The sequence below is a fragment of the Nanorana parkeri genome, unplaced genomic scaffold (genome assembly GCF_000935625.1).
Source record: "Nanorana parkeri isolate BGI_ZX_2015 unplaced genomic scaffold, ASM93562v1 scaffold1588, whole genome shotgun sequence".
NCBI lineage: Eukaryota > Metazoa > Chordata > Amphibia > Anura > Dicroglossidae > Nanorana > Nanorana parkeri.
The window spans coordinates 94,839-111,004 of NW_017307856.1; the positions used below are offsets into that span (position 1 = coordinate 94,839).

General features: G+C 38.1%; 1 protein-coding gene across 1 annotated transcript in view; it reads left to right on the forward strand.

The window, feature by feature from the left end:
- HIVEP1 (human immunodeficiency virus type I enhancer binding protein 1) overlaps nucleotides 1-16,166 on the forward strand; it is a 111,702-nt gene that overhangs the window by 56,241 nt on the left and 39,295 nt on the right. The window contains exon 3 of the mRNA XM_018570736.1: nucleotides 8,678-14,406. Coding sequence (XP_018426238.1) covers nucleotides 8,678-14,406 — 5,729 coding nt within the window. The remainder of the gene's footprint in view (nucleotides 1-8,677; nucleotides 14,407-16,166) is intronic.

Here is a 16,166-nt window from a genome sequence, read left to right on the forward strand (position 1 = left end):
CAATCACTGATAACACTAACCTGATGAGCGTTAAAAGCTTTTAAAGCGTCGCCTATGACCAATTTTGGGTATGGTAGTTTTTGCGAGTTCGCAGACGCACGCAATTTTAAAGCTTGACATGTTTGGTGTCTATTTACCCGACGTGACCCCGTCTTTTATATTTTGCTAAAAATGTGGGTAATAATAACTGTTTTATAACATAACGTAGGGAAAACTGTTTTTCCCCCAAATTTTCTGTACTTTTTTCATTATATAGTAAAAAATAAAAACCCCAGTGGTGATTAAATACCACCAAAAGAAAGCTCTCTCCCAAAAAATGACGGAATAAATGTCAGTCAAAGTACTGCAGCGCTGAATACTGAAAAATGGCCTGGACAGGAAGAGGGTGTGAACACCCCAGTCAGCAAGTGGTTAAAAAGAACTGATGCAAAGTCCACTTTAAATAGCTGCTTTGTTTGATTTCATACCTTCCATATAGAAAGGAATGTAAGAGTTATGCCTTATTCATGCTTTATGCTGAGTTAAATTCACCTTCATGCTTAATTTGATGGATTTTGTTCTCTGTATGAAATAGTACCAGATAAACCAACTTTAATATAATTCCCCAATGTTTTACTTTTCACATATTGAAACCAGGTATTTTTTTATCATGATTCCAAGTGTTATCCTGATAAAACTGTATTTATCATATGACTCAAATGTACTGCACTACAGATACACTATGCATTTTTTGAACAATTACGTATTTGTGGGCTTTGCTGTCTGTAGCTCTGTCATATTCAATGCACGGCTCCATTAAAAAAAGAGAAAAAAGCCAGGGAAGGATAGCTGGAGATGAGAATGTTGGGAAGAAGGTAGGTGTTATAATAATGCGTGGGCTTGAGTAGGCTAGTACTGGCAGCAGTGAGAATTAGTACAACAAAAGCATTGCTGATATTTTCAATGCAGTGGTGGAATTTGCGAGGGAACCTGAGCCTGGACGGAACAGGTACTAAATGATATGTGATGCATTAACAGAGCATGATCTTATGTGTTGTATGTATGGACTATTGCATGTCTCCTAGCCTAACTATTTGCTTTTACATCTTTGTTATAAAGACATAACCTCTCTGCATTCAGATCAATTTTTATGAATGAAATTATTTCCTGCTTTCTCCATTGAGTGAAGACTGATAAATGTAGCACCAACAGTTAAGGATTTTCAGCACCATATCTCAAACATTTGAAATGACCACTTGAATAGATCTACTGCAGAACATTGCCACAAATACTCTGTCTTCTCTTAATGCTTTTTGACTGCAGAGCATCATTGTGTTATCTTCTTTAGTTTATTACTGTATACAATTTCTACGTAGTTAATGAAGATAGTTTCAGTGCGTCTCAGGAAGCAAATAAAGCTATACTAGCTACCTAGTTCATTAAATTGTCATTTGTGTTTGTCTCGCAAATACAAAGCGTAGGCAGAAGCATTGTATACCCTATGGAATAGACTTTTTCTTTTTACGCAAATGTATAGATTAACCTGAGTCAGGCAGCAATAATATTGATAGATCAGTTTCTAGAGCATATGTGTATTTGTATGTCATAATGTACAAATCTAGAATTATACCTGCCAGTCGTAAATATTAACATCCCTGTTGCCTGCCCTCCTGTGAATTTTTAGGTTGATTGCTGCATACTTAAAATCATTTTATTTTCTGTATTCGTAATGCATGCTAAAGACATTACATACAAGTATTTAACATCAACAGCGTTTCTGCTTGATAATCCTTAAAAACATTTCTGCAAATGCTTTCAGGTTGTTATGATTCTCTTTAGACATTACAATTTTTACCATCGATTTTTTTTTTTTGCCCCAAATTACTTTTCATTTAAAAAAAAAAATTTACATACAAGCGTTCGGGCGTCTGTAGAGACGCCCGATCGCTTGTATTATGCGTGTGGCCGCAGCCGCTGCTGGCGATCCCGAGCTCCGCTGTGCCCGGTGTGAGCCTGGGACCAGCACAGCGGCCGGAGATCAAACAGAGCTCGGTACACGAGCTCCATTCGATCTCCTCCTCCTCTTCGGAATGCAGGCAGTGATGTGTATTACATCACTGCCTGCACTCAGTGTCACTCTCCGGTACAGAAATCGGAGAGAAGCTGGTGAAGCAGGTGTTTGCTTCATCAGCTTCTCTGGGGGTCCCTAGGTGACATTAGGGCTCTTAAAGACCGCTGATGTCTCCATAAAGAGGGCCTGTCACTGAAAATTGGCTATCACAAAGGGGGATGTTAGTCCCCTATGTGATAGCAATAAAGTTCAGTGGAAAAAAAATGTTTAAAAGAATTAGTTACAAAAAAATATAAAAAACATTTAAAATCACATATAAAGGTAATAAAAAATTTTTTTTTAATGTTTTTAAGTCCCCCGCCCCCCACATACACATGCAAACATGCATCGAGTGTGCCTAAGTGCATAAACGATGATTGGATCCATTACGCGGCACATGTTACGTATCGCCGCGAATGTTGCAGTGAGAGCAATAATTCTAGAGCCCTCAATCACTGATAACACTAACCTGATGAGCGTTAAAAGCTTTTAAAGCGTCGCCTATGACCAATTTTGGGTATGGTAGTTTTTGCGAGTTCGCAGACGCACGCAATTTTAAAGCTTGACATGTTTGGTGTCTATTTACCTGACGTGACCCCGTCTTTTATATTTTGCTAAAAATGTGGGTAATAATAACTGTTTTATAACATAACGTAGGGAAAACTGTTTTTCCCCCAAATTTTCTGTACTTTTTTCATTATATAGTAAAAAATAAAAACCCCAGTGGTGATTAAATACCACCAAAAGAAAGCTCTCTCCCAAAAAATGACGGAATAAATGTCAGTCAAAGTACTGCAGCGCTGAATACTGAAAAATGGCCTGGACAGGAAGAGGGTGTGAACACCCCAGTCAGCAAGTGGTTAAAAAGAACTGATGCAAAGTCCACTTTAAATAGCTGCTTTGTTTGATTTCATACCTTCCATATAGAAAGGAATGTAAGAGTTATGCCTTATTCATGCTTTATGCTGAGTTAAATTCACCTTCATGCTTAATTTGATGGATTTTGTTCTCTGTATGAAATAGTACCAGATAAACCAACTTTAATATAATTCCCCAATGTTTTACTTTTCACATATTGAAACCAGGTATTTTTTTATCATGATTCCAAGTGTTATCCTGATAAAACTGTATTTATCATATGACTCAAATGTACTGCACTACAGATACACTATGCATTTTTTGAACAATTACGTATTTGTGGGCTTTGCTGTCTGTAGCTCTGTCATATTCAATGCACGGCTCCATTAAAAAAAGAGAAAAAAGCCAGGGAAGGATAGCTGGAGATGAGAATGTTGGGAAGAAGGTAGGTGTTATAATAATGCGTGGGCTTGAGTAGGCTAGTACTGGCAGCAGTGAGAATTAGTACAACAAAAGCATTGCTGATATTTTCAATGCAGTGGTGGAATTTGCGAGGGAACCTGAGCCTGGACGGAACAGGTACTAAATGATATGTGATGCATTAACAGAGCATGATCTTATGTGTTGTATGTATGGACTATTGCATGTCTCCTAGCCTAACTATTTGCTTTTACATCTTTGTTATAAAGACATAACCTCTCTGCATTCAGATCAATTTTTATGAATGAAATTATTTCCTGCTTTCTCCATTGAGTGAAGACTGATAAATGTAGCACCAACAGTTAAGGATTTTCAGCACCATATCTCAAACATTTGAAATGACCACTTGAATAGATCTACTGCAGAACATTGCCACAAATACTCTGTCTTCTCTTAATGCTTTTTGACTGCAGAGCATCATTGTGTTATCTTCTTTAGTTTATTACTGTATACAATTTCTACGTAGTTAATGAAGATAGTTTCAGTGCGTCTCAGGAAGCAAATAAAGCTATACTAGCTACCTAGTTCATTAAATTGTCATTTGTGTTTGTCTCGCAAATACAAAGCGTAGGCAGAAGCATTGTATACCCTATGGAATAGACTTTTTCTTTTTACGCAAATGTATAGATTAACCTGAGTCAGGCAGCAATAATATTGATAGATCAGTTTCTAGAGCATATGTGTATTTGTATGTCATAATGTACAAATCTAGAATTATACCTGCCAGTCGTAAATATTAACATCCCTGTTGCCTGCCCTCCTGTGAATTTTTAGGTTGATTGCTGCATACTTAAAATCATTTTATTTTCTGTATTCGTAATGCATGCTAAAGACATTACATACAAGTATTTAACATCAACAGCGTTTCTGCTTGATAATCCTTAAAAACATTTCTGCAAATGCTTTCAGGTTGTTATGATTCTCTTTAGACATTACAATTTTTACCATCGATTTTTTTTTTTTGCCCCAAATTACTTTTCATTTAAAAAAAAAACAAAACAGTTTTCAGATTTCTCTTTTCAGATTCTATACACAGCTGGTTTCCTGGTTATACTTCAAACTGTAAGACAATGTGGGCAGCTTCTATAAAGCCTTTTCCAGCTTAAAATGGCTGATACCCTAAAACCGTAAGCTGCACTAAGATGACATGTACATACTGTACTTGTCAAGTTACAAGTAGATATGGAAACATGACATATTTGGGAATGGTATTAATAGTGTTCTAAAAGTAATTTGCAATTTGGGCTTACATATTGTTTCTCTCTGTGAAGACATTAAAGTGCAACTCTATTATTTTCTTGGATTGAGTAGGGAAGGGTTACATCCTCTGTCAGGTTTTTGTTTAGTACCCCCTGTGTACCCATGAATTAAATTTGCCTGTACTTTCTGTGCTTATTTCATATGTCACCAGGAAAGAAAGTTAGGGGAAATACCACTGCTGACAGCTGTTACTATGAAAAGGAAGAGTATGGAAATCACTTCTGATGACACCTTTTTGTAGGTGTTATACATGAGTAACCCTTCCTTTTGGGAGATTTCCAGTTATGCCACCGGGACTAAAAGTGGGGAGATCTCTCTGCAAGGGCATACAGACAGCAATACAAATCTCATAGAGGATCTAATCTTACCCTATCTTTGCAAACTGAGAAAATGCTTTGGCTGGAATTCTACTTGGTGATTGCCAGCAAAACAAGTTTGATTAACTAGCAGTTTCTCATGGTTGACAAGTTTCTACTCCTCTGATGGTTCCTAAGTTGTTGGTTATTGGGTTATTGGGTGAGAGTCTTTTACTTCACACTCACTATTGTGTAAAACATGCCATGTCTCAGCAATTGTGGTGCAGACAAAATGAAATAACGTTTTCTGCATTTACAAATTAACATTTAATATAGGATGCACCCATGCCACAGGATTCCCTCAGACTTCTGGGCTATTTCTTCAAAGAAGGGAGAAAAGCAAAAGTGTTTTCTATAGAACTCTGAGTAAAACTTAGCTTTCTGTAAAGGCAGCCAGTGAAGGGGATAAGTTACTGCTCTGACCCATTTACTTGTGTGTGTAAATTTTAGTTTAAACAGTTGAGCCCTTTTAGCAGCTATTTGTAACAGAGCATATAAGGAGAGCCTGAAAAATGTGCAGATGAGCCCTGATCATCCCCTTCTGGCAGCATATGAAAATACATATGCTATATTTCATAATTACCAGTGTGCTCTCACACATCCTCTGATGTAGTGTCACATGTGGAATTCTTTTCATTCTCCAATATTAATGCATTGGGGAAAGATCAAGTATACCTTTCCACCAGGAATTGCCCAGCAGTCATCATAAACATCATTAGTTACAGCCTGGTTAAACCAAAGACAGCATTGAGCTTTGCTATCCACTTTGTTCAATGAACTGCTGCTCTTGTATAGTAGTTGCACTGGGCTAGTGTTGATGTCCTGTCAGAATGGAAGTTAAAGGGTGCTTCTGCTCAATTAAAAAAACCAAAAACAGTTAGTAGAAAAGCATCATGGGTGGAAATTAGGGGGGAGGGTGTGGGAATAGTTTGCCTAGTTTGAACTCCTAATCCTGGTAAAGGTCCCGCACTCCTCGGTTCCAACTTTCTATGCCCGTACCTTTGCTTGCAAATATTTGTTAGATTACTTCTAGGTAAATAGGAAGAAATGCATGCAATTTGTGTGGCTGTAAGAAACAGAACCCACTGGTGGCAAGGGTAGAAGCTTTAGCTGTATATAACAAAATATAGAAATTGAAGCTTGCAATCTTTGTACATGTGCAAAAAAGAGTTACAAAACACTTTTGGAAAAACTGGCACTATTGGATGGACAATAAAGAAAACTTTGAAAATCTGCAAAAATAAAAATGACTCTGAGGCTTATGGCTTTAAATGCATTGCATTAGCAAAACAATTTTCCATTTACTGCATGAGTAGACAATAAAAATTAAATAGCGGAATTCCCCCTTTGTTAAGTAAAAGGATAAGATTAAGTTGGGATTTCAAGTACTGCATTAGCTATCTGACATTATATGGAAATCTTGACTTTTCCTTAAAAGGTTGCCTTTTATCCAGTCCCACTGGACTCTCAAGTATCCCTTTTGTTCAGTGAGGACACCCTTAAAATTAAAGAGCCAGTAGTTTTGCTTCTCAAGCCTTTTTATAGTTTCATGCTAATAAATGCATTTCTACATCAATCCACTACAGCTTTAATTTTCTAAAACGGTCAAAAAATTCAAACATGGCTTCCATGGATAGAGGTGATTTGTTTGTTGGCATACAGAACTCCTCCAGAAATTCCTGTTCATATAACAAGTTTGCTGTTGTTACTAGCATTTTTGTTTATTACAGCACTGGGCTGTTCATGTAACTCATAAGGTATGAAGCAAGTGACTTACCAGGTGGGAATTGCTTTCATTAAACAGCAAAAATGGATGTAGATTGGGTATTGTAACAGTTTCGCTCTTCAGAATACTTTGGTTGTGCCAAGTGCTGTATACTGCTGTCAGAAAGTAGCCATGATGCTATCCACTGATATGTAAACAGAGATTTCCTGATTGCATTAAAAGAATCATAATTTAATTTACATTTTCTAATAATTAAAGGAAAGTATGACGCCAGCCGTGGGATTATGATTCATTTCCAACATTAATGGTGTTCTCTAAAGGTAAACTTGTGATGGCTAAGCTGGTATTATAAAGAAAATGCAGGCACAAAGAGGTACTGTGATGCTCTATTGTGCAGAGTGACTTCACTCCCACTTCTCCCTATTGGTCCAGTTTACTTGATTATTCAGGTACATGGGTACCACTGGGTTATTCCATTTAATTTATAGTTGCAGTACTTGCAAAACCTGCTTCTAAATATTAACATTAAATGTGATCTGAAAACCATAACAGTCTGGCTTTTAGAAATCTTAATCTGATATGTGAGTTTCTATGGAATTAAAAGGAAAACTTGTGTATTTGTGAATCTATTAATTAAGTCTTAGTCCAGCTGTTAAAGTCAATATTGTTCTTTTTTTAGATCAATGAAATGGAAATATAAATGTTTTTGTTGTTGTTTTTTTACTGTATGACATTCTGTAATAATCAGATCTCTAATTATTAAATGCATATTTCTTCTGCCTTTGAAGCATTGTCTATGACCAATAGGAAACTATGCTTTTCTTGTCAAGGGGGAGTATATAGATATAGCGGTCTGCCCTTATCCACAGCTGTGGATAACAAAAAATTACCATTTTGCCATAATTTCTGCACTTGTATATGTATTAAAAAGGAACCAGTCAAGATATAATACTGTTTAATTTCTTATTGGTATTTATATAGCACGGACAATTTACGCCACACTCTACATAGTGCATATGCACGTCAGTCCCTGCCCTCAGGGAGCTTACAATCTAAGGTCCCTATCTCACATGCATACATACAGGGCCAATTTAGACAGAAGCCAATTAACCTTGCAAATATTTGTTAATTACTCCTAGTTAAATAGGAAGAAATGCATGCAATTTTAGTGGCTGTAAGAAACAGAACCCACTGGTGGCAAGGGTACAAGCTTTAGCGGTATATCACAAAATATAGCAATTGAAACTTCCATCTTTTGTACATGTGCAAAAGAGAGTTACAGAAAGTTATTGAGGATCCTGGATCATAGATGGAAGGAGAGAGACCTCCTGGGTTAAAATGGGTTCCTAAAAAAATCCTACGGGAAAACTGGCACTATTGGATGGACACTAAAGCAAACTTTGAAAATATGTAAAAGGAGGCTTATGGCTATGGCTCTAAATGCACTGCATTAGCAAAATAATTTTACATTTACTCTTTGGAGGGGGGGGGGACCGGAGTACCCGGGGGAAACCCACACAAGCAAAGGGAGAACATGCACACTCCTTGCAGATAGTGTCCTGACCGGGATTTGAACTAGCAGCAGACATACTAACCACTACGCCACTGTGTTGCCCCATACATATTTGAAGGAAACTTGTCCAGAGAAATGTGGCTGTCTCCTATGCGAATCTGATACTGGCCCAGAACAAGTATGCAGATCAGGAGTTTTGATTTAACTTGCAGGTTCTGGCTGCATGAATTAGAGAACTTAAGACAACCAAGCATTATTTCACTTTTGTTAGTATAATTATTGTTAGAGTATTGCAAATGTATTTTTTCTTTATTGTAGAAAAAAAGCAAAAGAATAACCTGATCTCTCATTTTGTTAATATTATATTTAAGATAATTTTTTCTTTTATATTATAGAAATTGTTACTTTTGGCTCCAGAAGTTGCTCTGATACTGTCAAAGGTGTGAAGAGGAAAAAAATAGTAACCGAAAACCACCTAAAGAAAATACCGAAATCACCTTTAAAGAATGTCACCAAGGAAAAGCAAAGGCATGATCTAGACTCTTGTACATCATCCGACCCTACCCCCTCAGGATCTGGTCATTCAAAAGAGAAGGAACATTTACTGGCAGAACTACAAAAACAAATTATCAAACAAAGTAAAGGTGTAAATTCTGAGCTAACTGGACCATCTACGAAGTCTGGGGTGTCAATGCAGGCTAGAAAACTGTCTGTTCCACCAGACTTATGCAACGGGAGAACTGAAGGCTTTGATTTTGGTGGCAAAATGACTTTATTAAAAGAAAATAGCGCTTCTTGTACATTACCAGTTAGTCAGAAAAGTTCAAACAGTAACTCAGAGAACACCAATAAGCAGTATTTATGTGCAAATTCAGCTTTCGATGTTTTATTAAAAGCAATGGAGCCTGAACTCAACACTTTAAACCAGTCTCGGGCACCTTGTGGCACTCAAACAGAAAAGCAGGGGCATAATAGCAGTCCAGCACCTTCAGTAACATACATAACTTCAAGTCCATCCTCCTCTTCTGAAAGGGAATCAAGTGCTAGATATTCAAATTATCGTCATGGACCTCAGAGTGGTCAGCATTGCATGTCAATGAAACACTCTCCACATACCCAGGGCCATTTAGGTATTAAAGAAGAACAGTGTGAGATGCAAATACCTGCTGCCTGTCCAGTGTACTCCAGTGCTCTGGACGTAACTAAACATCAACAAGTTTATCATGTAGCTGTAACTTCTTCCCTAGTTAGTTCTTCAACTAATACGGTAACTCAGGTTCTTTCGCTGCCAGTAAATTCTTTATCTAATCCTTCAAAACTGTCTTTAACCTCAACATACAGTGTAACCCAAGTTGCCTCACTTATCACTGGGGAGCAAATGTGCAATATTGTTTTGAAGGATCAAAAACCCAAGAAACAAGGTAAATACATATGTGAATATTGTAATAGGGCATGTGCAAAACCCAGTGTTCTCCTAAAGCACATTCGATCACATACTGGGGAACGTCCATATCCTTGTGTGACTTGTGGATTTTCTTTCAAAACAAAAAGTAATTTGTACAAGCACAAAAAGTCTCATGCACATGCCATTAAACTTGGACTAGGCCTGCAGACAGATTCTGGTGGCATGCTCCTTTCACAGGATTCTGAAAAAGCACTTTTTATTAGTTCGGATGCAGATGAAAGTGGAGAAAGTGATGACGAGTATACTTCAGAAGAAAGGCAAGAAGATCAAAGCCTTTCAAGCATGGAATTCCCAGAAAATGTAAAAATGGCATCGGTATCTGACAGCATTTCACAGAAAGAAGGAAGGTCTTCCTCAAACAGCCCCGTTGCAATGTTGCAAGACAGTTCTGACCACCGAATAGAGGCAAAACTGACAGAATTACCTAAAGTTGTTGTTTATCCAGTCAGTGTTTCTCCATTGAGAGCAGATAGCCCAAAAGTTTTAGAATCTACTTCTGAACATTTTGTAGCACAAATGCCAGAATTAAAAACAAAAAATAAGACTTTAAATGTGTTGCGAATGTTCTCATTAAGCGAATTAGAGCAATCATCTCATAAAATGTGTGAACTAGTTGAAGTTGAAAGCATACAGCCAACAAATATAACTCCACATGCACAGCTGCAAAGACAGCAAGCTACAGATTGCTCCCAGGAGCAGCAGAGTAAATGTCTGTTAAGTCCTAGAAGCTTAGGGAGCACAGACTCTGGTTATTTCTCCAGGTCAGAGAGTGCAGATCAAGCTATGACTTCACCATCACCTTTCATGAAACTTTTGCCCTCAATTGAAAAAGATCTGAAAAATTTAAGTTCTTTAGCACACCCAGCTATTCAAGGGACAATTGTGGTACAATCAGTATGTGTTGAGAAAGCACCTCTTGCTGAAGGAATAATGCGGCCTCCGTTGGGAACAAGAACGCTTGAAGAGCGTATTTCAAAATTAATTTCAGATAACGAAGCATTGGTTGATGACAAACAGCTAGATAGTGTAAAGCCGAGAAGAACCTCATTGTCAAGAAGAGGCAGCATCGATTCACCAAAGTCTTATATATTTAAAGATTCCTTCCAGTTTGATCTGAAACCACCCGGAAGACGTACGAGCTCCAGTTCTGACATACCAAAGTCCCCTTTCACACCAACTGACAAATCCAAACAAGTTTTTTTTCTTTCTGTTCCTTCACAATACCCTTCCATTGACTGTTTACCAATTACAAGAAGTAATTCAATGCCCACAACAGGGTATTCAGCTATCCCCCCTGTAATTCCAGCGCCCCATCCACTCAGAGGAAGCCAGTCATTTGATGACAAAATAGGTACACTTTATGATGATGTGTTTGTTTCAGGACCACCTATGCCCCAGCAAACTGTTCACCCTCGTACGCTTGTTAGACAGGCTGCTGTTGAAGACGCATCAACCACTGAACATTATGGCCTTGGACCTGCTCGGTCTGTTGATGAAAGTTATCCTTCAAGTAAATCATTGCAGGATGCCTTGCTGCCTAGAAGTAAATCTTTTGTGCAAGGGTCCAGTTTAGACAAAATAAAAAAAACACATCAGGGTCGTGGTACAATGTTTGAATGTGAAACATGTAGAAATAGGTACAGGAAATTGGAGAATTTTGAAAATCACAAAAAGTTTTACTGTTCTGAGTTACACGGACCAAAGAGCAAAACAGTAGCTCGAGAAACTGAGCATAGCACAACTTCAACTATTTCTCAGCCTCAAATGCTACATTATAGAGTTGCTACTGCAACTGGAAATTTGGAACAGCCACTGCTTATCAGGAAACGAAGAAAGATGAAAAGTGTAGGTGATGATGATGAACCCCAACAAAGTGAATGTCGTCCAATTCCTGAAAATATGGAACCTCTTAAAAGTTTAGCCAGCACAAAACCCTCCTCTACTATCACAGTTTTAGGCTCACAATCGTGTACAGTTTCAAATCCTCAAATACAGTTGGTAGCAAGAAACACAGAAACGAATATTGATGTAAAGATGCTTGGAGTAGACAAAAACACAAACTTCATTTTGACAGAAAAGGTGGAACTCAAATGTCAGGGAACTGGTATTTCTGTAATTCAGCATACAAATTCATTGAGCAGACCTAACTCATTTGAGAAATCAGAATCTGTTGAAAGAGTTTCACCTGTACCACTTTATGAACATCAGAAGAGTAAAGCAAAGAATCCTATGAATACAGGTAATATTATTCAAGACGATAAACCCCGTCATGCCTCTCTTAGCTCCTTGGGTGCATCCGTTGACACCTTGAAAACAGAAGTCCATGAAAGCCAACAAAGTGCACTTACAGAAAGAACAGCATTAGCGCCTCAATCTCGTCTGGTCCGCCAACATAACATTCAGGTTCCAGAGATATTGGTTACAGAAGAACCAGATAAAGATGCAGAGACTCAAGGGAATGAACAAGAACTTCAAGAAAAATTTAGCTGGCCACAACGCAGTGGAAGTCTTTCCAGTTTGCCTACTGAAAAACTCCCTCCCAAAAAGAAAAGAATTCGTTTGGCTGATCTTGATAACTCATCTGGAGAATCGAGCTTTGAGTCCACCTATTCAAGAAGCCTGAGCCGAGAGAGCAGTTTATCCCGTGCCTCAAGTTTTTCGGCTTCATTTGACAAAGAAGAGACTTCGAAAACTGAGAGTTTTTCAAAAACGGATAGCATAAACAAATCTTCAGAGTTTCTTACAATCCCAACAGGTTTAAATGCATTTGGTGTTTCCAGAGAAATGAGGAGAGCTGCATCTGAGCAAATAAACTGCACACAACCTTCTATGGAAGTCTTAGACTACAGAAGTAAATCATTTGACTGTGGAAGTATGTCTAGATCTAGATCTATGTCACCAACAAATATCATGACTTCAAGATCATCTTTTGTGTGTAGAACAAGCACTGGACATATTCCCCTATTAGAGAGGAGGAGAGGACCGCTTGTAAAGCAGATATCTTTAAATATTGCAGAAACAGGTGTCTCTACTTCTAAACCCAATGTCCATCAGTCAGAAACGCCTGTGTTGTCACAGCAAAGCTTGCATACAGGAAACAGATCATTAATCGAATTCACAGTGTGCCCAAAAGAATCCTCAAAGCAAAAAGTTGTGGCTGAAAAAAAAATTTCAGCTGAAAACTCGAAGCTTGCTCTACACACTGAAATTGTTTCAATAAATGCAACTAATACTAACGTATTTAAGAAGGATTTTCCTATTGGAATGCTAAGCATGTTGCAAAGTGATGGAAAAGAGAAGTATGTGTCTCCCAAAAAGGATGAAATAAAAATGAGTTTTGCTCCAAAATATCAACTTGAATGTCCGAAAATCCAAGAAAACCAGTTTTGTGCTGCTGCTAAACCAATTGCAATGATTTTGCCAAATAGCTCTTCTGAAGGCACTAGACTTAGCAGCACATCTTGGAACTTAAAGACTGATACTACAGACAATAGACCCAGTATATGTATGACCATGCAAAAACAAGGCAAATTGTATTGTAATTTACCAACCACACATTCAGTAGTCGTCCCGGTTCATAACTACAGCAATTCTCTATATTACGGGTTTCCTGCAATTACTTCTCTCCCTGAGATTTTAGTAACACAAGACCATGGGAATCAAACGGCTTTTAAAGCCAGTTCAGGTACTGCAATGGATAATAGGGAACCAATACAGATGCCAAAGCCTAATGAGGAACCAGGCAGACTCCCTGTAAGCTCTCCAAAAAGTTCAGAAAGTTGTCTTCCACGATCTGCACCTCAGAAAGCTCTAGTAGCTGGCTTAGTCCCTCAGCAAGAGACCTCAGCCTCAAGCAAGCGAATGCTTTCACCAGCCAACAGCCTTGATATTGCTATGGAAAAACAGCAAAAGCGTGTAAAGGATGAAAGTGGGGCTGCAAGTAATACCAGTGGTCAACAAGTGCATTTGATGAGCATGAATGCTATAGAGCCTGGTAAACAAAGAAAGCCAATGCTAGTAAGACAGTTTTGCACTACAGACCCAGGTGATAGCTTGGATCGGGATGTTACTCCTAGGAAGTATAATCCTGAAGATCAGTCTTTGGGGTCACAGATCACCAGCTTCCATTCCTCTGTAAAACCCATTTCTGATGTAAAAGACACTATAGAATGTGAAAAAAATAAATCTCCTGATCTTTCTGGTCCTAATGTAAGAATGTCACCAGAACCTTCCTCCAGCACTCAGGCATGTTCCTTGAAACACACATACAGTAGTCAAGAGAGATCACTTGTTAATTCTAAAGCAGTTAATATTCAAGGCCAAATAAAACTTGCTGCAGCAATATCAGTGGTAAATGCAGGAGATATGCATAGGCTGTCTTTTCCAAGCCTGAAGACCTCAACAAGTTTTACATGGTGTTACCTGCTGAAAAGGAAGCCAATCCATCTTCCACAGACTGACCAAAAGACATCTGCCTATGCTTCCTGGACTATCGGCTCTAATAATCCAAACCCGCTTGGATTACCCACTAAAGTGGCTTTGTCTCTGTTGAATTCAAAACAGAAGTGTGAAAGGTACATGTTTACTTCAGTGAAAACCTCTCACTCTAGACATGACGTCTTGGTGTATTCAAGCAAATGGAAAAGAAATGCAAAAGAGGTAATAATACAATTACTTGTTTTTCAACAAAATATTATTCAGGACACTGAATATGGGAAACTGTGTGAGAGAGTAGAAACCTTAAGGCCCAATTCACATCTTTCCATAAAAAAAAAACATGCATTCATTTCTATTGAGTTGTGTTTTGATTTGCAGCAAAGCACACAAGAATGTGTAATAAAAATACATGACAATAATGCATGCATTCAAAACATTGCCATTTTGAAATGCAAAAGTTTTATTGGGGGCCATGGTAACCGACTTTTTTCTAATTGTTAGTATAGATTAGACCTGTGCTTACAATCTCGCAAAGTACTACCATAGTGCCACAAGCACGTGCCATTTTTCTCCTCATATTTTCTGCCCAGTTTCAGAGGTGAAATGTGGACTATTAAAGGACAAAGCTACTTATAGTACAGTTATCCTTATTAGGCTCTGCACCCCTTCCAAGTCACTTACCTATCCTTGTATAAGAATTGGACACCATTTCCATAGGAATAAATGAATGTTGTGGCACACTTGCAGGGGAGGAGCAGAATTTGAAGAAAGGTTGTGCAAGCTCAGGGAAGATCTTAGTGGGTCAGGGACAGGCAAGTATGAGACTCTGAAGGGGTTGCAGTTGAGGGCATTAAAGCCTAATGAGGACAAATGTACGAAAAGTACACTTGTTTTTTCAGATCTAAATAGTGAGATTGTAGTGCAAGTAAATACTGAATTGGAGCCATAGACTTTATATGTCCATCAGATTTCCTGACCAACTAATGATCGCCTATACAGAACCATTGTGCCTGTGTCTCCTGCGTATGCAGAGAGTTAATGTCAGTAGCAGAAGGTGATAAATGGCCAGAAACTACTGAATCAAAATCAAGAAGCCACGAACAATCATCCTGGCCTATAGCTAATTCTTGTAAGACTGATAGAAAGCCACCACTTCTAGACATGATGGTTTGTATCAGCCAGATCAGGCGAAGTTCCTCTCATTTTTGACTACATTCATCTCAGTGTGAATGTGTTAGATTTGATGTTAAATGTATTCTTCAACTGTGGATGTAAGCTTAACCTCTTCTCGACCAATGATGGAATTATTGCATTAAAATCTTTTAAATACTTAAAGACCGGTGACGGAATTAATCCATTATGCAGGAAAATGAGCACTGGTCCCTGGCGGGACCAGGGCTCATGGGTTTGTGCTGTTGCTGTGTCCCTCAGTGTCCAAGACAGACCCTCAACAGCAAATCAGGGGGTCCCAGCACTGTGATCACTACGATAGCCAATTGCAGTGATCACAGTCCTGTTGCAGCCACTGATCCGGCCTGCAGCTCACTGTATTGTGGAGCTGCAAGTCGGATCAGTGTGCTAAAAAGTGATGCAAACTATCTCTGAGGAGAATGCAGTGTCTCCTCAGAGTAGTACGTTTTCAAAGCCCCTGTAAATAAAAAATAACTCTCTAGTGCTCCATAGAGTTTTAAACGGTTTAAAAAACGGAAAAAGTAAAAAAAAAAAAAAAAAAAGTCAGTTTTTAAAAATACATTTAATAAAAACAAAATATATAGTGTGAGGAGGCTATTAAAGTTAGGAGAGAACATACCACATTCTTAAAATCCTAAAAATCCATATAAATCAGGACAAATAAAATAATGTATTATTAATTTCTGTTAGCTACACTAATTTTGTACACCATTACCAAAACTGTGAAAAAATGTGTTGGGTCTTTTTTTAATAAAAAAAAAAAAAAGAATTTTTATATTCATATGTCACCT